The 22,829-nt window shown below is 36.4% G+C and overlaps 5 protein-coding genes across 7 annotated transcripts; 2 read left to right on the top strand and 3 right to left on the bottom strand.

Annotated features, from left to right (window-relative positions):
- Positions 1–2,607: 2,607 nt before the first annotated feature.
- LOC116120638 (NASP-related protein sim3) lies at positions 2,608–7,385 on the bottom strand. Its single transcript, XM_031406601.1, has 6 exons — positions 7,048–7,385; positions 5,301–5,557; positions 3,904–4,104; positions 3,695–3,785; positions 3,260–3,515; positions 2,608–3,174 (listed from the first exon to the last, which is right to left on the bottom strand). The coding sequence occupies exons 1-6, from the start codon at positions 7,335–7,337 to the stop codon at positions 2,836–2,838; spliced, it is 1,434 nt and encodes a 477-aa protein (XP_031262461.1). The 5' UTR covers positions 7,338–7,385; the 3' UTR covers positions 2,608–2,835.
- A 108-nt stretch (positions 7,386–7,493) lies between these two features.
- LOC116120641 lies at positions 7,494–8,122 on the top strand. Its single transcript, XM_031406604.1, has one exon. The coding sequence runs from the start codon at positions 7,551–7,553 to the stop codon at positions 8,004–8,006; it is 456 nt and encodes a 151-aa protein (XP_031262464.1). The 5' UTR covers positions 7,494–7,550; the 3' UTR covers positions 8,007–8,122.
- Positions 8,123–8,306: 184 nt separating this feature from the next.
- LOC116120640 (thioredoxin-like protein HCF164, chloroplastic) lies at positions 8,307–10,585 on the top strand. The gene is made up of 5 exons (XM_031406603.1): positions 8,307–8,520; positions 8,602–8,823; positions 9,152–9,255; positions 9,432–9,774; positions 10,356–10,585. Exons 1-4 carry the CDS (start codon positions 8,347–8,349, stop codon positions 9,712–9,714), a joined length of 783 nt encoding a protein of 260 aa, XP_031262463.1. The 5' UTR covers positions 8,307–8,346; the 3' UTR covers positions 9,715–9,774; positions 10,356–10,585.
- Positions 10,586–11,717: 1,132 nt separating this feature from the next.
- On the bottom strand, positions 11,718–14,702 carry LOC116120639 (wall-associated receptor kinase-like 14). Its single transcript, XM_031406602.1, has 2 exons — positions 14,171–14,702; positions 11,718–13,373 (listed from the first exon to the last, which is right to left on the bottom strand). Exons 1-2 carry the CDS (start codon positions 14,250–14,252, stop codon positions 12,091–12,093), a joined length of 1,365 nt encoding a protein of 454 aa, XP_031262462.1. The 5' UTR covers positions 14,253–14,702; the 3' UTR covers positions 11,718–12,090.
- Positions 14,703–17,174: 2,472 nt separating this feature from the next.
- On the bottom strand, positions 17,175–22,543 carry LOC116120631 (wall-associated receptor kinase-like 14). Of its 3 annotated transcripts, none has more exons than XM_031406592.1 (4): positions 22,384–22,543; positions 21,352–22,091; positions 19,628–19,702; positions 17,175–18,830 (listed from the first exon to the last, which is right to left on the bottom strand). In XM_031406592.1, exons 2-4 carry the CDS (start codon positions 22,085–22,087, stop codon positions 17,548–17,550), a joined length of 2,094 nt encoding a protein of 697 aa, XP_031262452.1. In that variant the 5' UTR covers positions 22,088–22,091; positions 22,384–22,543; the 3' UTR covers positions 17,175–17,547. The 3 variants fall into 3 exon arrangements, with proteins under 3 accessions (XP_031262452.1, XP_031262454.1, XP_031262453.1); XM_031406594.1 differs by having other exon boundaries at positions 19,628–19,699; XM_031406593.1 differs by having other exon boundaries at positions 22,377–22,525.
- Positions 22,544–22,829: the final 286 nt, after the last annotated feature.

Genomic DNA, 22,829 nt, shown 5'->3' with positions numbered 1-22,829 from the left:
TGGAATCAACATAGTTCAGACGCCAAATTAATTACAATAACTTATAATTATATATTACATTTAAAATCATACATTAATCATGGCAAATATTAATAATGTTATGACTTATGAATGCCTACAGAATCAATTCTTGCATTATATATTTATATATCTCACCCAGAGCTAATAATTTATACAAAGTAGGTTATATAAAAATACCGGTGGTGACGGTAGGGGTGGTGGTAGTGGTTGGAGGAGAAGGGCAAGATGGTTGGTGCGGACGTGGGATAACAACGCCAGGCCAGGAGCGGCAAATGCAATGCTTTCCCTTATCTATGCTAGCATAGAGGGTGTCAAGATGCTTACCACAGCCACCCCAACCATATTTTCCACATTGCTTGCAATCTACCCTAAAACACATGATTTCCTTTCTTCTATTTTTATTTTAATTCATTTCTCTCTTGTTTATCCAATATATAAAGACCTACCACTTTGATTTCATCTATCTTTCTCACTATGTGCAGTTAACTTTGTCTTGAATTCATCGATGGGGAAGATACGCTTTGGCCTCTTCTATTTGTTTGTTCATTCATTCACTCTCTTCTTGCTCTTGCCCAAAATTTCATGTTGCTTGCTAAAATAGCAACCTGTTGCCTCAAAATTCTCCACACAATTTCGTGTGACCATAGATTGTTTGTTTCAGGGGCAGATGCTACTCAAAGGTTTTAAAAGATATTAATATGTATAATTTCTGGATTTTGATCTATCATAACAGAAATATTAATGGACAAAAATATTGGGTGCGTTTGTTTTATTATTCCCTATCCTATTCCCAAAATAAATGTTTGTTTAATTATTTAGAAAATACTATTATATTTTTTTAATTACTTTTAGACACCTTAAGTTTATTAATTTAACTAAACACCCCTAGAAAAAAAGTTTAAAAATTAACAAAAATACCCCCACCCACCCATAGTTGCCAGATTCTAGCAACCACTGTCGGCGATTGCAGGAATTTGTCACAACGGCGTTGAAACAATCGAAATTGGCCTATAATTCGTTGCTGACGGCCAAATATGACCTTTTGCGGCAGTCAACAACCAGATCCATGGTGGATCTGGCGAAAAGGCCATATTGACGCACGACTGGCCAGATCTGGCTGGTCTGCGTCATAACACCATTTTTCGATAGTGGTGGTCGGAATCTGGCACTGTAGGTGGATGGGGGTATTTTTGTCATTTTACAACATTTTTATATATGGGGGTGTTTAGTTAAATTAGTAAACCTAAGGGTTTTTTTGTTAATTTTTAAATTTTACCTCGTAATACTCATTCTATTTAACTACCCAATATTATTCCTAAAATCATATTCAAAATAATAAAACAAATACACCCGTTAATGTGAAATTAGTTTTTATTTTGATATACTCTAATAGAAATTTTTGGGTTCACCCTGGTTAGTTTTATTTATTTGCACCAACAGCCTGTCGGCATTTAAATAATTCCAAATGCATAGTACATTCAGTCCCATGAAATAAAAGGAACTGGACGTTTAAGCCCAAAGAAATTGAGAGCTGTCGTTGGATAATTATAAGGAACTGTTTTTAGTTCCCATCCCTCACTTTTAAATATATTTTTTTTGTTTTGACATTTCTAACCTTAATGAAAATTATTAAAAATGACATAGTAATTTCCAAATACACTCATACTTTATTTTAATTCTTAGTCATAAACCCTAACTCTAAATCTTATAAACATTGAAACATTTTTTTTTTATTTCAAATATTTCTTTGTTTAATAAAAATATATTACTAAAGTTATGGAAAAAATAATCACAAAATGGGATGAATCTAATATGAAAATAAACTGGCTTTGAATTTGAAACTGGGAAAAAATAGTCTAAACAAAAAACCAAATTAAATTTGAAATTAAGAAAAAGTGGTGTAAACAAAAACCTTAATTAAGTTGATACTGGGAAAAAAAGGTGCAAACAAAAACCTAATTAAATATGATTCAATATTAAATGGGTTCTTAAGATAATTAAAAAAAAAAAAAAAAAGAAGGCGGCAGTGCAGCCGTGCAGGTTATTGATCAATTCGATGGGGCTCCAAAATCACCTTCTAATTATATAAGCCAACCTTTTCTCCAAGTAAATTTCATTCTTTTTTTTTTTTGGCTTAACAATTTTCCTATTAATTCATGGAAGTAAATATCACTCTAATTGTTGCTCAAAATTATTTGCTTCAGAGAAACAGAATTGCATCGACGATTATATAATGAAAAGAACCATCTTGTTTTCAATAAAATCAAATAAATATAATTTTATCGTTTCTATTCACATAACATCTACATCACATGTGAATGCAATAATAATAATAATAATAATATATATTCACATAATAAAGTAGAATAATGACATTGAAGGACAGAAAAGTTCTTTTGTCCTGTAAAAGGGTCAAACCAGGATTTCAAACTTAAGAGGATCCAATCCCATGTAAGGTTGGAATAAATGTAACATTTATATGGTGGAACCTATGAAGCCTAATATCCTAAATATAATCTCTCTTTCCTGGGGGTTTCACTAAGCTAAAGGGAGACCACAAATATAAATAAATCTGCATCAGCAACATAAAGTTATCAGTGATAATTTAACACAGAATATTAGCACAATATCATCATCCTCTTCAACTCACCGTTTCCATACTTCTATACTACTACTACTACAGAAACATGATAGCATACTTGTGTTTCTAGACTACCAAGGATCCATCACATCAATAATTAGCTTCAAATGACCCACCAAAAGTTACTTGTTTCAATTCAGTACTTCCGTGGACCAATTAACTATATAATACCATCAATTGTTATCACCCTCATCTCTGTCAGATGAACGATCAAATGTCGCTTTCTTTGTGGCACTTGATTCTCCCGACCCACTGCTCATTGATACTCGCTTCACTCCTCTTCCTACAATCCCAAGATGCGTCACACCAGAACCGGCAGCCCCATTTGTGTGAGCAGTGGAAGCAGTTGGAGAATCAAATTCACCGCTGCTGTTAGCAGTACCCATCTGCGAAGAGCTCATAACAGATGCAGATGCACCCTTCTCATTGCCTTTTCCCTTGGCAGACGCCATTGCCAGCAATTCTGCGAGAAGTGACTTTGGGTTCGTGACCAGCAGTTGCAAATCTTCACGCTGCAAATTCAAGAATGCACTATTAACTCAGGAAGGTCAACATAAAAACGATTGTTATTTCTAACAGAAATTCTTTTGTACTTGCCTTCTTTTCTAGGTCTCCTAAGAGTCCCAAAAGTGTCTCAATCTCTGCTTTCATATCTACCAGCATTTTATCATTTTGGGGCTCATTGGAGGACTGCTCAGAAGAAGCCGCCGAAGAGGCTGCCTGTGAGAGACTCCTATATTCATTCATAAGCCGCTGTACTCTTGACTTGCAAACTGATATAGCTTCCTCGCAATATGGAACTGCTTCCTGAGGCTTGGAGCCAATCTCCAAACATAAGCATATGCGGAAATTTCTTAAGTACAGAGTTAAGGTTGTCATTGAGTGAAAATGCTTAAAAGAAATAGAAGTTAAGAGCTCTAGAACCAGTCTATGTCCCAGAGACCATACATCTGAAAAAAAATCTGACAACCAAATAAACAGATCACTGGACAGTTATCATCTATACCCACATTCCAACATTGAAAAGGATACAGTTCAGCAATGTGTCGACTGTCAGGCTCAACCAGCTTAACTAAAACGGATAATGCATTGTGATAGTCACTAAGCGAGGTTTCAAAGTCCTCTGATGATGTACAAGAAAAAGGCATCACGATTACTAAGTCCAAAAAAAAAACTTCCAGATAACAATTGCCCACAATTGACCAAGATAAAAGAAACATTTACATAAAACACTAACAAACCTCTTTCCAATGACACTTCAGCCAGTGTTGATAATATGTCGACTTTCTCCAAAGTGTCACCAAGGTGTTTTTCAGCAATTGCCCTTGCAACATCTAGCGTTTTCCATGCCAAATCCAGGTCAGATTCATCTTCATCTGCTTCAGCCATGTCCTCTTGATCACTACCCTCTTCATCATCTTCCTTGCCTTTCCCACCAGAAACTGTAACTGAAAAAAGTCAGCAATCATATAGAACAGATAATATCTCCAAAAATGATAATGATGATGACAAATTTCAAGGGATCTACTAAAAAAAAAAAACAAAATCTTTATAAAAAATTATGGGGCAGCAACTGAAGTCATTTTCCGCCATCTCAGTTCAACTAAATTCAAAAGCAATGCTCCCTCAATAACCTTTCATATACAACTAAGTCATTCATAGCTCACCCAAGATTTCTCAGGAACTGCATGATACTACACACATGCACATTGGAAAATTAAATCAAATATAGCTAGAAGAGCAATCAGCACGACTTGGAATTTCAGGGACCTCAGACCCATGCTCGAGTATGAAGAATTCAATTCAAAATCTAAGGGTAATCAGCACCATTGATGACAGTAATATTTACTACTGAAATTAGATTTCAATATGATTAATGTGATGCCTATGAAACTTAATGAATACAGCATAACATAAGGATAAAACTTCCACTTTTTGGAACTATAGAATCAGGATAACTAATTATAAGACCACATCTCTAACATCGCAAAAAATAAGGAAACATATATTCTGTTTTCTGATGTATAATTTTTAAATTATCATTTTCCAAACAAGTAACATTTAGGGGAACCGAAAATAAATTCAATGCTTCAAGCACATTATTGCAGAAAAGAATCAAATGAAAACATTAATAATCCACATGCCAAAAACTATTAAAAAAAATTTATGTTGCCATTTCTCAAGCAAAGTGAAATTCTTTGACGCCTGAAGCATTTCCCAACATAACAGGGATTTTACTATCACTGTCCACCAGGATTGAGGCAAGTTAAGATTAAAGTTGTTCACAAGCTAGATATACCAACATATGTTGAATTAATAAAACCAAATATTTTAACATATATTTATTTCAGTATCCCAAATTTACCAGAGTTCTGATAAACCAAAGTTAGATATTAACATGATAATTTGAAGCATTTCAAGTATACAAAAGACAGAAGAATTAGGTTCAACCATTAAAGTAAATACCTCACAATTTCATAATAATAAATCAGACATTATTTTATAAATGATAAAGCAACCAATAAATTTCCATGAATGTGCACCATGCATGCACTGAAGCATCTGTCTAGGACATTATCATAGATTAGATTATGAAACACCATTTTAATTAGTTAAACACTAAGAGCAAAGTACAAACCGTCATTTTCTGTTACATCCAGTTTGTTTGAACTCCCATCCAGCTGAGTAATAGTTGAAGCAGAAGCTGTGGAAGATTCTCCATTCACAACATTCTTAACAGATCCCTCTTTATCAGAACCTTGTTCATATTCATCCTCCTTTCTAGGCACTGAAACCAATGGATCTGCCTCCTCTTGGGCTCTGTACAGCAATGCACGTCCATATTGATAGTAAGCATTCAGACACTCTGGTGCAAGTTCACCATACAGTGCAACCCTAATGACATAGAACTTCAAGGATTAGAAAATTACTTTCAAAAGTAGAACTTGGTGTTGAAATATAAAATAAGAAATAGAATTATTCTCATTGTAATATAGGAAATAGAATTATAATAGGAATAGGAAATAGAATTATAATAGGAATGTAACAATTTACTTCCTAGATTACTTCCTAGATTAGTTTTTTGTTTTTGCTATAAATTCATTGTACATCTCATTATGAAATAGAAGAAAATATTTCTCCACATGTTATCAGAGCCAAGTGTCTGAAATTTCAAATTTTTTTTCTTCTCTCTTTCTCGGAATTTTTTTTTCGGCGACTGTTCTCCGGCAACGATCAGAATCTGGTCTAATCACACCAGACTGATCGTCTTCCGATCGTCGTCATAACCCGAGTGATTTCGTCGCCGGCCGCCGCTGCACGCGCCCTCACGCGCCGCTTGTTTTTCCGGCGAGTATTCTGTTTTTCCGGTGCACGTAAGTTTTTGCTTTTCTGTCAACTTCAAGACACTCTGACCTTCTCATGGATTCCTCAAAATCAGCCTCTCAGTCACATACGAGTGGTTTTTCTTTGTTCGAGAGAAAGTTCTATCAGGGTGTATTGCAATTAGTTATGTCAATTCCAACGACCAGTTAGCAGACATCCTCACTAAGTCTCTCAAAGGCTCTCATGTTGACTTTATTTGTAACAAGCTTGGTGCATATGACTTATATGCTCCAGCTTGAGGGGGAGTGTTGAAATATAAAATAAGAAATAGAATTATTCTCATTGTAATATAGGAAATAGAATTATAATAGGAATAGGAAATAGAATTATAATAGGAATGTAACAATTTACTTCCTAGATTACTTCCTAGATTAGTTTTTTGTTTTTGCTATAAATTCATTGTACATCTCATTATGAAATAGAAGAAAATATTTCTCCACACTTGGTAACATAGAGGTAAGGAGCTCAACCTAAAACAGATACATTCAATTGAGAGAAGAACACTTACTAGATATTGAAATGATTCCTTTCTCATAAAAATATACATATTACCTCATATCTATATTCTAACAAAACACCAAAGCCAAAACGGCTCACAACATGCTGCTAGCCATGGCTAGTCAAGGTCCAAGACCTTGGAAGGTGTTATATATGAAAGCAAGATACACATTGCTTAAATAGTAATAACAAGCTTCAACATTAAAAGTTTAGCACATGCCACAGGTAGTGTCTTCAACAAGTCAAGCATGATTTTATTGAACATCAACCTACAGTTAAAATCCCCTTGAAAGCTTACCCAGCAAAAACCCTAACCCTCCTAAACAAAAACGCACAAATTAATCCACTGAACTAGGATAGGGTTTACCACTACAATAACAAACACTTACTAAACTGCAATTCACAGACTTTGAAAAATAAATAAATAAAAGAAACCAAATGCGGAAACATCATGAAATAATTTCCATTTCCCAACCTCATTGAGTTGAAACAAAAACCCTAACCTGATTTCTAAAGCACGGCTAAAACACTCAGCAGCTTCGCAGAAGTCTTTTGCTTCCAAAGCTTTGGTTCCTCTCACTATTAAGTCGTTGGAGAACTTCAGCTTCTCTTCTTGATCTCCATCATCAGGCACACCAGAAGTTTCACCGTCCTCCTCGTTGCCAATTGAGTCTATACCTCCCTCGAACAAAGATTGTATGGTAGCTTCAACTGAGGCTCGAGTTGCTCCTTGGGTTTCGGTAGATGGCGGAACTTCTTCTGTCATTGTCACCGAATCTTCTTCTTCCGCCATTGCTTCCGCTTCGCTTTAATTTTCTTTTGAAATGAAAATGAACAAAATATAAAACGCGAAAATAGCGCTTTTAACTTGATCGAACCTATGAAAAACGATGTCGTTATTAATGTTTGACCGTATGACTATATTACCCCTCTAAGATGACTTTTTTGTCCACACACCACAGAATTCATAAACCACTCGCCTTGGCTTCACGGATCAGACAGAGTGATGGCTTCCACAATCTCTTCGTCTTTAGTTTTATCGCTCCCTCGTGTGCGAATTGCGCACCCTGTCTCTTGCAAGGCGCAGACTCCTAAACCAGCGCCAGTACTTCATACCAACCGGAGGAACTTATTACTTTTCTCGTTGACGGCAATGCCGGTTTTAACAGCGAGAGAATCTGCGGGTTTGGCGCAGGACATTCCGCTGTTCGGTTTGAGGAAGAATCTGAAGAAGGCAGAGGAGGAAGCGGTGGAAATTGTGAAGGAAGCAGAGAAAAAGATAGAAACGGCAGAGAAGGAGATTGTGAAAGAAGCAAAAAAGGCGGAGAACGAAATCGAAACGACAGTGAATTTTGGAGCGTTGGCACAGGCGGGAGCTGTAGCTGGAGCAGAGGTTATCGGAGTGGTGGTTGCTAGTGCTGTCGTTAATGGAATTTTGGGACCTGAACCACGAAAGTCTTGAGGATTTTCATAATTATCAATCTTTTTTTAATGTTTTTGCTGTATTGTTTTATTAAGTTATTGTAATTATGGAAATTTAATGAATAATAATTATTTTCTCCATTGAAAATTTAGTTATGTGCATGAGATGTAAACCCTATACATTTTCTGCAAGGAAAATTTATGGAAATATTTTACAAGGCTTATAGGATAATCTTTTATTTGGAAGGAAGATATTTAGTGAAGATGTGGCCGTGGAGAAAACAAGGTTAAAACTGACTAAGAAAAGTTCAAACGTTAAAACAGTTTTTTAACTATGAAATAAAATTTTGTTCAGTATCTCTCTCTCTCTGACTCTATCCATGGCTCGAGTTTGTTCGAATCCAGTTGGTCTTCAAAGATTCCCGCCATCTTTTCATCCTATACATCAATCTCCCCAACAAATTAAAACTTGTCTCAACTCTCAACACAAGAGTCGCAGATTTCCCACTCTTGTAGCTTGCCAAACAACTCCTAATCCTCCTGAAACTAAACCGGTGTGTCTTTTTCGCTTGTTTTCGTTGTTTGCAACTGAATAGTTGTTGAGTGAATCATTAATTAGTATTTTCTGGCTGCAGGAAGAAGTAGTTGTGGAGACTGATTCAGCGACTGATAGCACCAGTACTCAGGCTACAAGCTCGTCCACGGATTCTGGTTTTACTCAATTCCCAAACAAAGAAATCAATAAGCGTGTAGCAATTGCTTCTACTCTTGGTGCACTAGGATTTTTCTTGTTTACACGACTAGATTTTGGTGTTTCTTTGAAGGACTTAACAGCCATTGCGTTACCTTATGAAGAGGTTTTATTATTATTATTATCTTAATTTTTTTTAGCTTAGCATTTTATTTGTTCTGACCGTGGGTTGATTTACTTTCTAGTCTGTTTTAAGTATAAGTTGCTATTACATATAATTCCAGAGCTAGAATTCTATCTAATTTTTGTATTGCTCTATGCTTTTATTAGTTTCATGTCTTTTCATAATCTTTTCAAGTGCTTTCCTAGCAGCTAGGACCAATGAATCTCTGCAGTTATGTTCAGTTTTATATCTACATATGTTATTCTATGCTTATAGAGTTATGTAGTTTGATTTTTATTATTCCTGGTTATACATTTTTGTGGTTTTCTAGGCCCTCTCAAACGGGAAGCCCACTGTTCTGGAGTTCTACGCAGATTGGTGCGAAGTATGTCGGGAATTAGCTCCTGAAGTATACAAAGTTGAACAACAATACAAGTAATAATCATCGAAATTTGACTTGTTTTACTGTATTCATGCATTTCTATGACTATCTAGTGACTACGAAGGTTCTTTGAAAGATATTATCACCAAATTTTATAGGCCCTGCAGATGCTTTTTTCTTAGTTTATAAATAAATCAACTTAGGTGATAACAGAAATCTTTTGATGAAGGGACCAAGTGAATTTTGTTATGCTGAATGTCGATAATACGAAATGGGAACAAGAGCTTGATGAGTTTGGTGTTGAGGGTATACCGCATTTTGCATTCCTAGATAGAGATGGGAACGAGGAGGGTAATGTTGTAGGCAGACTTCCAAGGCAGTACCTGCTTGAGAATGTGGATGCTCTCGCCCGTGGAGAAATCTCAATTCCTCATGCACGTGTTGTGGGGCAATTTTCAAGTGCTGAGAACAGGAAGGTCCATCAAGTTGTTGCTCCCAGAAGCCATGGATAGCTTCTACCTTCCCCTGGAAAATTGACAGATCAACTTTGTGACTGGAAATATACATGCAAGGTAATTTATTTTGAATTGATTGTTATTATCATCATCTCACTAGTTTCAAGCATGATTCCATGGTAATGAATGATAGCATCTTGCACTCTCTGCAATGGTTATTCAGAAGATAATCTGAAAAGTAATTTCATCCCACTAGACTCGAGGAAGGGATTTTCTCCTTTCTTTTCTTTGTCTGGGAGTCTTTCTTCCATTCAGAAAATTATCTGTAAACTGGCATGATATGCAATTCATAACATGCAAATGTTTGCCGAATTTCATGCTACTTAATTTGTAGCCTGTTTTCTGATGAAATTGTTTGTTTCACATTTTGTATCGAGTATTATGCAATTCTCTTAATATGGCCCCAAGGAAAAGAGGGTGAGATGTCAAACTGCTAAGCTCATTGTGAACTTTGTTAAAAAAAAAAAAAAAGAGAGAGAGAGAGAGAGAGAGAGAGAGAACATCTATTTTGTCCTTGATCTGCTTCGAAGAGGTTATAATCTAAGCTTACATATTGATTTTCTACCGTCTAATGAAATTTGAGGTTAATGAATACTTCACTGTGATTAGTATTAATCTGGATTATCCTTTACCTGCAGGCTGAAAGTTATATGGAAACCTTGGTTACCTGTAAAGTTAATTCTTTTTTGGAAAGCCAATGACAACCTCTCATATGGGGCTCGTAGTTGGGTCTATGGGTCAGATTTTTTTCGTCAATTGTAAAAACTTGTCTGGGAAGAATCCATTGTAGTACAACCAACAGATGTTTGGTTGTGATATTTTTAAACTATGCATCTCCTTGATCTCAAGTGTTTGGAACTTCAGCTCTTATTTTTCTTCTCGCATGGAATAGAATGCTTGTGGAGTCCTTGGATGTGGCAGGTTCTTCACAAGGTTAATAGAGTAAGATTATATTTTTCATCTGGATTAAAAAGCACTTGAATATGGTACCACAGGGATAAAAGGAAGAGGCAATTGGGAAACATGGAGGCGAAATATAAGAGATCAAACCTGGACTGTGTTTGTCATTTGTGATTGGTAAGGGAGAGTTCTACACTTCTACTTGCTCAATCACCGTACACATTCCTCTTTCCATTCCATTTGTGGACGCCCTTATAAATTTTATTTGAATACTCTATTTTCATGCAAGATTGGATTCTTGAGGTTCGAACACATTCGGCCAGAAATGATGGGATTAGGAATAATGAAGAAAACCTCATGCCTCGCATAGATTGTGTGCTTGAAATTGTAATTCTGATAATTGAATTATCCTGCCAAGTTAGTTTTCGTAAAAATTGCCACACCATCTGCCAGACAAGTTCATACTCTTTCATTAGATCTGTTGAACCGAAATTTGCAACATGCTGCAGATATCATTCTTCCTTTTGAATCTAAAGCAAAAATCTTGTTCAAACCTTATAAATTTTAATTGAATTCTTCTGTCCAATCTACTACTTGATATTTTTTTAATTGAATAACTATTCCCATCCACCAAACTCAAAACGCCATGAAAGTTTAGTTTACTATTGTCCTCTTCTGTTTCTCATATCTGTATAGAAGAGAGTATTGACATTTCTATTATCATGGATTGACCGAGTGGTAAAAGCTTAGGGATAAGAGGTTTGTTCTCCTTATGATCTCAAGTTCGAATGACAAGAATGATTGCTAATATTATTGTCTGTACCAATATCGTTAGCCATGGACCGCAATGCTTGCCCTGTTCGGTAATTATACATTTATTAACCATTCCATTTGTACCCCATCCCATAAATCACCAAATAATGAAAAATGAAAACTTTTAAGTTTGCAATTGTAATAGTAATTTCATAGGATTCACAAATGAGCAAAATTTTTTTGAATGCATGATTATGAAGCACTTTTCACATTGAAGGCTGATTGAGATCACAAATCTGCTCAGGTCAAGAATTCTACTGTCATCACCTTCCTCGTGACTTTGCCAGTATACAATATGAACTATGTTCATTCACTATTATAAATTAATCGCCAACAAACTTTACTAATGAATTAAAAACTAAAAACCGTAAGAGAAACGGGATACAGCTTTGAGATTGGTTCTATCCTTACACTTTCACACAAACATACAAACACCAGACCATTTTAGAATCTGGCTTTAGATATATCTATAAATATATACTTATAATCAGTGTAGTGATGGCTCCTACATTCTTCCACTTCCGATAATCTGACTATTCTCTTAGAGGAACTGCAAACAGAGAATAGATCAAGCATCCAAGAGATAGAGAATAGCCATAACTACAAGATATGTAGTAAACTCCAATAGTATTCACAAAAGTTTAAGAAATAACTTTCATGTCACTGAACTACATTACCCAGCAAGCTGTTTGTTGAAGGTGAACTCTGTTCGCTTAACCAAGGATCCTGCACAGATACAGGGGAGCTATCCTTTACCTCATCCAATGTAGCCAGACAATCAACAGCCTTAGCAGGAACAATTAATCTCTGACTCCTCGCTGCTGCCTTCTTAATCATCATACTACTACCTAGTGATCTCTCGCTACCAAAGTCTGATGATGAACAACATGAAGCTTGTGGAGATGCCATAAAAATATTTGAAGCCCATGAACTGACCCTGATGTGTTCTAGCTCTTCTGCCACTTCCGTCATAGTGGGCCTCATGTCTCTATGAAAAGCAAGGCATCTAAATGCTAGCTCTGCCACATTGTGAATGGATGAGAGTGTCCAAGCATCCCTATTTGGTTCAAGGTATGGATCTATTATCTCATCCACACAACCTCTCCCAATCCTGTCAATAGCTAGTGCAGCCAAATTCACTTCACTATGAGGGCGAGAAAAGTCAACCACCTTCAATGCAGTTATAATCTCTACTAGAACTACCCCGAAACTGTAAACATCACTTTTATCAGAAAGATGGAAATATTGATGGTATTGAGGATCAAGATAGCCTGGAGTCCCTTGTGGGGCAGTTGAAATGTGGGATGACTCAGTCATGCCAAGTCTAGAAAGACCGAAATCCGCTACCTTAGACTTAAAGTTGAAATCCAAGAGTATATTGCTGGATTTGATGTCTCGGTGATATATTGGTGGATTCATGACAGAGTGGAGATAGGCAATAGCCCGAGCAGTCTCAGTGGCAATAGTAAGCCGTATTGTCCATGGAAGTCCACTGCCTCTCTCTCTTTGCAGATGCTGACTTAGAGTTCCGTTGGGCATAAATTCATAAACAAGGATCGGTTCACCTTCCTGTATGCAGCAACCTAACAGGCGAACTAGATTTGGGTGGCTCACAGAGGATAGAAGCTTAATCTCATTCATGACTTGGTCAATGCTGTCAGTGTCTCTATATCTAAACCTTTTTATAGCAACCCATTCATCATTGTGGAGTTTTCCTGCATAAACTGTACCATAGGCACCAGTTCCCAGTCTTTGTTTCTCAGAGAAATAACAGGTGGCTCTTTCTATTTCTTTGTATGGGTAAAACGGTACACTAGAGTTGCCAGCAGCTTGAAACAGAAGGCGCTTAGCATTGAGCTGGTTTCTAAAAGAAGGAGATCGCCTTCGGATGCAGTAACATATAAGAGCCAGAACAGTCACAATGGAAGCTCCAGCAATAAGTCCTAGAGGCAAAAGCAGTGTGAGTCATGTTCTACTTTCCTTGTTTTCAAAACAAAAGAAAATATTAAATGCATAAATACTATTTATTTTTCAGTAAAGAAAACCTTGTCATAGACACATCAAGTAACAGAAAATTTAAATGATATTTTCTTAGTTAAGGGCTGACTGAACCACACCAAAACCATCTAATTGATTTGAGCCAAAATCACATGGTATTGTCATGCTGAGTTTCAAATCAGGATATCTCAAATCACAAGCATCCAAAGGAATTGTTTGGCCAAATTGTCTAGCTAAAAGTTAATTTAGTTATCATTGGGTGAGACAAAAACCTGAATTACTCCATGGTGACCAGTAAAACAATTAATTCTCCAAATATATCAAAGTATTTATAACAAACAACAAAACAAAATAACTGCTCAACAAAACTGCAGTGCGAACCTATGAAACGGGGTTACCATCTAGAATTCATTTACTTTCAAGAACCTTGGCAATTAAAATGAAAAGGAAACCCACTTTAAATACTTTGAAATTCTTTGGCAAGCAAGAAACACTGGAAGCACAGGTGTTCACACGAGTATTAAGATACTAAATCACTGCTTAGGTACGTAAAGAACAGCTAAAAGTGGTAATGCTGACAAGAAAGAAACTTTCAGCACTTTAGACACTCCAGTAGTTTCTAAATACCATTTTTAATGCAGTTAAGTTAACTACAGGAATGGGTCAAAAGTTAAAACAATAGTTCCTGAAGACATACAAACCACTAAACTGTATTTGTTGACATTGAAACATAAAATTTTACCTCCAACGAGAGCACCAACTTTGGTTCCTCCACAGCGGCCAGATAAGTAATTTTTAGAATTGCAGTCAGAAGCTGCTAACATGAAAATGAGGAAAAAAAGAGATAAGTAAAGACACACCAGCACAATACAACAAAACCATAAAGTTTCAATCTTGTTAGTTTTTCATCAGTAGTGAATAAATGGTATCTCACTTAATAAATAATTGTCTCTTGTATCTACGCGTTGACACCACTTCCTTTACAATCATGTAACCAGTAACAGATTTAATTGTCAAAATGATGACTAGCCTCATCAGATAGTGAAGTAAACTACAGTTGGTTTGTGAAGCAACATTCATACAATTTATTAATTTCAATGAAGTTCAGAAAAATTTTTTATATCTATTTCATGTTAGCATCATCCAAAATTAAGCCTTCATTTTTGTAAAGCTTCTACTCAACATTTGATCTAGCATTCAGCATCTTTACAGAAGAGAAGCTGAGAGACAAACATCGGTTATCAGCAATACATATATCCCTAGCCAAAATAGTCCAGCCAAAATCAGCTACAACTCTTTGTCAATGGCTTAAAAATTCCGCTAGTGGGCTCACAGCATTACAACTATTACATTTCCTTCAGGCTAAAGGCACGTGACTGACACATGCAGAAGTAAGAAGTTAGAAGCCCTCGCAGAGAAATGAGTTCTTTGGCAGCAGGTTAGCCACCCAAGTACGAGAAATTTTCAGCTCAGTCAGAAAATATTACCATCGACTTTTTAGAAATCATTGGACTTCATGAAAAAAACAGTGTTTTAATACTTATCTAACACAAGAAGTTAAAAGAATCTTTCAACTGCTGATTGGAATGGTCTTAATAATCAAGCAATCTTCCCTTTGACTTTTTGTAGCATAGCAGTTTCAACTTCAGAAATATCAGCCTGTCTTGTTTACACATGCGCTTATAAAAAAAGGAACTCTAGTAGGGTGGACTTCTAACTTGTTCGCAAGCACATCTATTTTACCATTCATAACATATGCTACAGCCTACAGCTGATGAGAGTGTCCAAGCATCCCTATTTGGTTCAAGTATGGATCATTATCTCATCCACACAACCTCTCCCATCCTGTCAATAGCTAGTGCAGCCAAATTCACTTCACTATGAGGGCGAGAAAAGTCAACCACCTTCAATGCAGTTAATCTCTACTAGAACTACCCCGAAACTGTAAACATCACTTTTATCAGAAAGATGGAAATATTGATGGTATTGAGGATCAGATAGTATCTGTAAACTGGCATGATATGCAATTCATAACATGCAAATGTTTGCCGAATTTCATGCTACTTAATTTGTAGCCTGTTTTCTGATGAAATTGTTTGTTTCACATTTTGTATCGAGTATTATGCAATTCTCTTAATATGGCCCCAAGGAAAAGAGGGTGAGATGTCAAACTGCTAAGCTCATTGTGAACTTTGTTAAAAAAAAAAAAAAAGAGAGAGAGAGAGAGAGAGAGAGAGAGAGAACATCTATTTTGTCCTTGATCTGCTTCGAAGAGGTTATAATCTAAGCTTACATATTGATTTTCTACCGTCTAATGAAATTTGAGGTTAATGAATACTTCACTGTGATTAGTATTAATCTGGATTATCCTTTACCTGCAGGCTGAAAGTTATATGGAAACCTTGGTTACCTGTAAAGTTAATTCTTTTTTGGAAAGCCAATGACAACCTCTCATCTGGGGCTCGTAGTTGGGTCTATGGGTCAGATTTTTTTCGTCAATTGTAAAAACTTGTCTGGGAAGAATCCATTGTAGTACAACCAACAGATGTTTGGTTGTGATATTTTTAAACTATGCATCTCCTTGATCTCAAGTGTTTGGAACTTCAGCTCTTATTTTTCTTCTCGCATGGAATAGAATGCTTGTGGAGTCCTTGGATGTGGCAGGTTCTTCACAAGGTTAATAGAGTAAGATTATATTTTTCATCTGGATTAAAAAGCACTTGAATATGGTACCACAGGGATAAAAGGAAGAGGCAATTGGGAAACATGGAGGCGAAATATAAGAGATCAAACCTGGACTGTGTTTGTCAATTGTGATTGGTAAGGGAGAGTTCTACACTTCTACTTGCTCAACCACCGTACACATTCCTCTTTCCATTCCATTTGTGGACGCCCTTATAAATTTTATTTGAATACTCTATTTTCATGTCAGATTGGATTCTTGAGTTTCGAACACATTTGGCCAGAAATGATGGGATTAGGAATAATGAAGAAAACCTCATGTCTCGCATAGATTGTGTGCTTGAAATTGTGATTCTGATAATTGAATTATCCTGCCAAGTTAGTTTTCGTAAAAATTGCCACACCATCTGCCAGACAAGTTCACATACTCTTTCATTAGATCTGTTGAACCGAAATTTGCAACATGCTGCAGATATCATTCTTCCTCTTGAATCTAAAGCAAAAATCCTGTTCAAACCTTATAAATTTTAATTGAATTCTTCTGTCCAATCTACTACTTGATATTTTTTTTAATTGAATAACTATTCCCATCCACCAAACTCAAAACGCCATGAAAGTTTAGTTTACTATTGTCCTCTTCTGTTTCTCATATCTGTATAGAAGAGAGTATTGACATTTCTATTATCATGGATTGACCGAGTGGTAAAAGCTTAGGGATAAGAGGTTTGTTCTCCTTATGATCTCAAGTTCGAATGACAAGAATGATTGCTAATATTATTGTCTGTTCCAATATCGTTAGCCATGGACCGTAATGCTTGCCCTGTTCGATAATTATACATTTATTAACCATTCCATTTGTACCCCATCCCATAAATCACCAAATAATGAAAAATGAAAACTTTGAAGTATGCAATTGTAATAGTAATTTCATAGGATTCACAAATGAGCAAAATTTTTTTGAATGCATGATTATGAAGCACTTTTCACATTGAAGGCTGATTGAGATCACAAATCTGCTCAGGTCAAGAATTCTACTGTCATCACCTTCCTCGTGACTTTGCCAGTATACAATATGAACTATGTTCATTCACTATTATAAATTAATCGCCAACAAACTTTACTAATGAATTAAAAACTAAAAACCGTAAGAGAAACGGGATACAGCTTTGAGATTGGTTCTATCCTTACACTTTCACACAAACATACAAACACCACATCATTTTAGAATCTGGCTTTAGATATATCTATAAATATATACTTATAATCAGTGTAGTGATGGCTCCTACATTCTTCCACTTCCGATAATCTGACTATTCTCTTAGAGGAACTGAAAACAGAGAATAGATCAAGCATCCAAGAGATAGAGAATAGCCATAACTACAAGATATGTAGTAAACTCCAATAGTATTCACAAAAGTTTAAGAAATAACTTTCATGTCACTGAACTACATTACCCAGCAAGCTGTTTGTTGAAGGTGAACTCTGTTCGCTTAACCAAGGATCCTGCACAGATACAGGGGAGCTATCCTTTACCTCATCCAATGTAGCCAGACAATCAACAGCCTTAGCAGGAACAATTAATCTCTGACTCCTCGCCCCTGCCTTCTTAATCATCATACTACTACCTAGTGATCTCTCGCTACCAAAGTCTGATGATGAACAACATGAAGCTTGTGGAGATGCCATAAAAATATTTGAAGCCCATGAACTGACCCTGATGTGTTCTAGCTCTTCTGCCACTTCCGTCATAGTGGGCCTCATGTCTCTATGAAAAGCAAGGCATCTAAATGCTAGCTCTGCCACATTGTGAATGGATGAGAGTGTCCAAGCATCCCTATTTGGTTCAAGGTATGGATCTATTATCTCATCCACACAACCTCTCCCAATCCTGTCAATAGCTAGTGCAGCCAAATTCACTTCACTATGAGGGCGAGAAAAGTCAACCACCTTCAATGCAGTTATAATCTCTACTAGAACTACCCCGAAACTGTAAACATCACTTTTATCAGAAAGATGGAAATATTGATGGTATTGAGGATCAAGATAGCCTGGAGTCCCTTGTGGGGCAGTTGAAATGTGGGATGACTCAGTCATGCCAAGTCTAGAAAGACCGAAATCCGCTACCTTGGACTTAAAGTTGAAATCCAAGAGTATATTGCTGGATTTGATGTCTCGGTGATATATTGGTGGATTCATGACAGAGTGGAGATAGGCAATAGCCCGAGCAGTCTCAGTGGCAATAGTAAGCCGTATTGTCCATGGAAGTCCACTGCCTCTCTCTCTTTGCAGATGCTGACTTAGAGTTCCGTTGGGCATAAATTCATAAACAAGGATCGGTTCACCTTCCTGTATGCAGCAACCTAACAGGCGAACTAGATTTGGGTGGCTCACAGAGGATAGAAGCTTAATCTCATTCATGACTTGGTCAATGCTGTCAGTGTCTCTATATCTAAACCTTTTTATAGCAACCCATTCATCATTGTGGAGTTTTCCTGCATAAACTGTACCATAGGCACCAGTTCCCAGTCTTTGTTTCTCAGAGAAATAACAGGTGGCTCTTTCTATTTCTTTGTATGGGTAAAACGGTACACTAGAGTTGCCAGCAGCTTGAAACAGAAGGCGCTTAGCATTGAGCTGGTTTCTAAAAGAAGGAGATCGCCTTCGGATGCAGTAACATATAAGAGCCAGAACAGTCACAATGGAAGCTCCAGCAATAAGTCCTAGAGGCAAAAGCAGTGTGAGTCATGTTCTACTTTCCTTGTTTTCAAAACAAAAGAAAATATTAAATGCATAAATACTATTTATTTTTCAGTAAAGAAAACCTTGTCATAGACACATCAAGTAACAGAAAATTTAAATGATATTTTCTTAGTTAAGGGCTGACTGAACCACACCAAAACCATCTAATTGATTTGAGCCAAAATCACATGGTATTGTCATGCTGAGTTTCAAATCAGGATATCTCAAATCACAAGCATCCAAAGGAATTGTTTGGCCAAATTGTCTAGCTAAAAGTTAATTTAGTTATCATTGGGTGAGACAAAAACCTGAATTACTCCATGGTGACCAGTAAAACAATTAATTCTCCAAATATATCAAAGTATTTATAACAAACAACAAAACAAAATAACTGCTCAACAAAACTGCAGTGCGAACCTATGAAACGGGGTTACCATCTAGAATTCATTTACTTTCAAGAACCTTGGCAATTAAAATGAAAAGGAAACCCACTTTAAATACTTTGAAATTCTTTGGCAAGCAAGAAACACTGGAAGCACAGGTGTTCACACGAGTATTAAGATACTAAATCACTGCTTAGGTACGTAAAGAACAGCTAAAAGTGGTAATGCTGACAAGAAAGAAACTTTCAGCACTTTAGACACTCCAGTAGTTTCTAAATACCATTTTTAATGCAGTTAAGTTAACTACAGGAATGGGTCAAAAGTTAAAACAATAGTTCCTGAAGACATACAAACCACTAAACTGTATTTGTTGACATTGAAACATAAAATTTTACCTCCAACGAGAGCACCAACTTTGGTTCCTCCACAGCGGCCAGATAAGTAATTTTTAGAATTGCAGTCAGAAGCTGCTAACATGAAAATGAGGAAAAAAAGAGATAAGTAAAGACACACCAGCACAATACAACAAAACCATAAAGTTTCAATCTTGTTAGTTTTTCATCAGTAGTGAATAAATGGTATCTCACTTAATAAATAATTGTCTCTTGTATCTACGCGTTGACACCACTTCCTTTACAATCATGTAACCAGTAACAGATTTAATTGTCAAAATGATGACTAGCCTCATCAGATAGTGAAGTAAACTACAGTTGGTTTGTGAAGCAACATTCATACAATTTATTAATTTCAATGAAGTTCAGAAAAATTTTTTATATCTATTTCATGTTAGCATCATCCAAAATTAAGCCTTCATTTTTGTAAAGCTTCTACTCAACATTTGATCTAGCATTCAGCATCTTTACAGAAGAGAAGCTGAGAGACAAACATCGGTTATCAGCAATACATATATCCCTAGCCAAAATAGTCCAGTTAAAATCAGCTACAACTCTTTGTCAATGGCTTAAAAATTCCGCTAGCGGGCTCACAGCATTACAACTATTACATTTCATTCAGGCTAAAGGCACGTGACTGACACATGCAGAAGTAAGAAGTTAGAAGCCCTCGCAGAGAAATGAGTTCTTTGGCAGCAGGTTAGCCACCCAAGTACGAGAAATTTTCAGCTCAGTCAGAAAATATTACCATCGACTTTTTAGAAATCATTGGACTTCATGAAAAAAACAGTGTTTTAATACTTATCTAACACAAGAAGTTAAAAGAATCTTTCAACTGCTGATTGGAATGGTCTTAATAATCAAGCAATCTTCCCTTTGACTTTTTGTAGCATAGCAGTTTCAACTTCAGAAATATCAGCCTGTCTTGTTTACACATGCGCTTATAAAAAAAGGAACTCTAGTAGGGTGGACTTCTAACTTGTTCGCAAGCACATCTATTTTACCATTCATAACATATGCTACAGCCTACAGCTCCTGAGTTCTCGGCATAAATAACTGATTGATTGTCAGAAATCATGATGCCATTTACTTTATCAATCAAATTCCCATAAAAGATCTAACCCGGGTCCAACTTTAAGAAATTGCAGCCTTTATTAGCACATCCTATAATCCAGAAAATTTCATAATTACCCCATTTGTGAGTTGTGTAACGTCATTCTGTCAATTCTAGACAGGTGGGACCTGTTTATAATGCTTTCAAAAACCTAAACTTATCAATATATAACCAGATATTAACGATAACCCAACCACAACCACTTAATCATATATATACTCTATAAAACTGTAGATTTCGTAGCAATATCAAATGACTCAAATCGTGCCTCATTTTGTGCCTATCTAACTGAAAGGACAAAAAAGTCAAATAATAAAAACAAAGCACCCACTTCATTAGGAAGGATTGCCAAGAATTCCACAATTTTCACAAAAAAATAATTCCCAGTCAAACTCAAAACGTCATGTCTAAGGAGAGGGCATTTTCGTCAGAATAAGATATCATTTTCTAATTGGACAGCGCATGACACTGCAACTCAACTGACCCCGTATACTTTCCGGGTTGCCTCGTCAAACCAATTTCACCGTCCACCAGAACAGAACATGAAACATAAAAAATGAAAATCAAATAAACAAATAAAGTATAAAGTATAATAGGCAACGAGTCGACTCACTTTTCAGGCACCCAGTCCCGGCAGCGAACCCGTCACCTTGAAAACCCTCTTTACATATGCAACGGAACCCATGCCCTCCGGTAGGAAGGGAAACGTTCTTAATGACGGCATTTTTAGAGCAATTTTTATCATCGCGAGGAAGCCACCAAGCCAACTCAACTCGCCGAAACTCGAGCGAAACGCCCGAGTCTCCGACCGAGTTAAGAGCAAAAGAAGACAATAGAGATGTGCACCCAGTCTGATACAAGTCTTTGAAGTTCAACACAATTGTTTCACTCGTATTTGTAAAAGAGTAGCAGGTTATATGATTACTTTTATTATCACATGACCTCGAATTAAACTGTTGCTGAACCAAACTCGTTGATACAACGCAGTTGTTTGGACTACCTCTACCAGTACAATTGTGAAAAAGCAAACTGTTCTGTGACGTCATCCCGTAACTGTGGTTGAAGAGCGGAAGGAGTGAGTTCATCTGGCGGTTACATTTCTCCGGCAGGTTAACGAAGATACTGTCAGCCGTCACATTTTGCACGTCAAACTCTCCAATTCTCACGGACTCAGTTGTGTGGTCACAGTGCAGTTGGATCGGGCAACCCTTGGAGAACCCGAACGGGTACGGTACAGATTTAAGTAACTTGCTTGTTTTACATGTTTGCTCACAGTTTTCTGCGGCTTCCATAACGGAGATAGCGAAAATCAAGATAAGTGAAACAAAATTTACTCGTTGAAGAATCATCAGTCTGTAAAAGCAAAAGAGAGAAAATATTGATTAAACAAATCAAAAGATGGAAAATCAACCGCTGATCAGAAGAACACAAACAAGTTTGCTCCTATATTTGTATTTTTGACTTGGAAAGAGCAATTAATGGAGGAAATAAAGGAGAGTTGGGGAAGGCGTTGGGAAGCCATCTATATCAATAAATGCAACAGACAGAGGTCCATTAATGGTTAATAAATAATTTATTTGTTGGTTTTGCAAAAAAATGAAAAAAAGAAATAAACAATTCAGGTGGTTATGAGCTTACTGCTTACCTCTAAGCTTTGTAATTGCTCTGCAATTTCCAATTCATGAAGAAAGAAAAATGGAGTTGTAGCCAAAATGAAAAGTTAGAAAAACAGGCCGTGCGATTTCTGAGAAAGCTCCCTCTTTTTCACGTCTGTAAACGTGTCAACAGCAACATTGTGAAATGACAAAAACACCCTCTTTATGAACACCTTTGTAAAACTAGAGTGAAAATTACATATCTGTCTTCATAATTGGGTCACACATATCTCATGTTCGTAAACCTCCCTGTTGGTGTGAGTGAATTTTCCTTCTTTTATAGAGTGACAGGTGTCCTTTTGTTAAATTTTTTAACAATAATCAACAGATTAAAAATGAAATAAATGAAAAATACAGGGACAAACAAGGTGTGAAAAGTGTGCATAACTATAACCATCCGCAAAAAGGTTTGAGTAAAAACTGAGACCTAGTACGG

Source organism: Pistacia vera, unplaced genomic scaffold, assembly GCF_008641045.1.
Source record: "Pistacia vera cultivar Batoury unplaced genomic scaffold, PisVer_v2 Contig940, whole genome shotgun sequence".
NCBI classification, from domain to species: domain Eukaryota; kingdom Viridiplantae; phylum Streptophyta; class Magnoliopsida; order Sapindales; family Anacardiaceae; genus Pistacia; species Pistacia vera.
This window is presented reverse-complemented; position numbering and strand designations above follow the sequence as displayed.

Bases quoted from the DNA above. Each gene is read 5' to 3' on its own strand.
- LOC116120641 (XM_031406604.1), top strand. From the start codon at position 7,551: ATGGCTTCCACAATCTCTTCGTCTTTAGTTTTATCGCTCCCTCGTGTG.
- LOC116120631 (XM_031406592.1), bottom strand. From the start codon at position 22,087: ATGATTCTTCAACGAGTAAATTTTGTTTCACTTATCTTGATTTTCGCT. The intron at 19,703-21,351 runs GTGAGTCGACTC...TTTTCATGTTAG, and splicing joins CGGGACTGGGTGCCTGAAAA to CAGCTTCTGACTGCAATTCT. The intron at 18,831-19,627 runs GTAAAATTTTAT...TTTTGCCTCTAG, and splicing joins AGTTGGTGCTCTCGTTGGAG to GACTTATTGCTGGAGCTTCC.
- LOC116120638 (XM_031406601.1), bottom strand. From the start codon at position 7,337: ATGGCGGAAGAAGAAGATTCGGTGACAATGACAGAAGAAGTTCCGCCA. The intron at 4,105-5,300 runs GTTTGTACTTTG...TTTCAGTTACAG, and splicing joins GGATGTAACAGAAAATGACG to TTTCTGGTGGGAAAGGCAAG. The intron at 3,175-3,259 runs GCAAGTACAAAA...TTGAATTTGCAG, and splicing joins TAGGAGACCTAGAAAAGAAG to CGTGAAGATTTGCAACTGCT.
- LOC116120640 (XM_031406603.1), top strand. From the start codon at position 8,347: ATGGCTCGAGTTTGTTCGAATCCAGTTGGTCTTCAAAGATTCCCGCCA. The intron at 8,824-9,151 runs GTTTTATTATTA...GTGGTTTTCTAG, and splicing joins TTGCGTTACCTTATGAAGAG to GCCCTCTCAAACGGGAAGCC. The intron at 9,256-9,431 runs GTAATAATCATC...CTTTTGATGAAG, and splicing joins AAAGTTGAACAACAATACAA to GGACCAAGTGAATTTTGTTA.
- LOC116120639 (XM_031406602.1), bottom strand. From the start codon at position 14,252: ATGTTAGCAGCTTCTGACTGCAATTCTAAAAATTACTTATCTGGCCGC. The intron at 13,374-14,170 runs GTAAAATTTTAT...TTTTGCCTCTAG, and splicing joins AGTTGGTGCTCTCGTTGGAG to GACTTATTGCTGGAGCTTCC.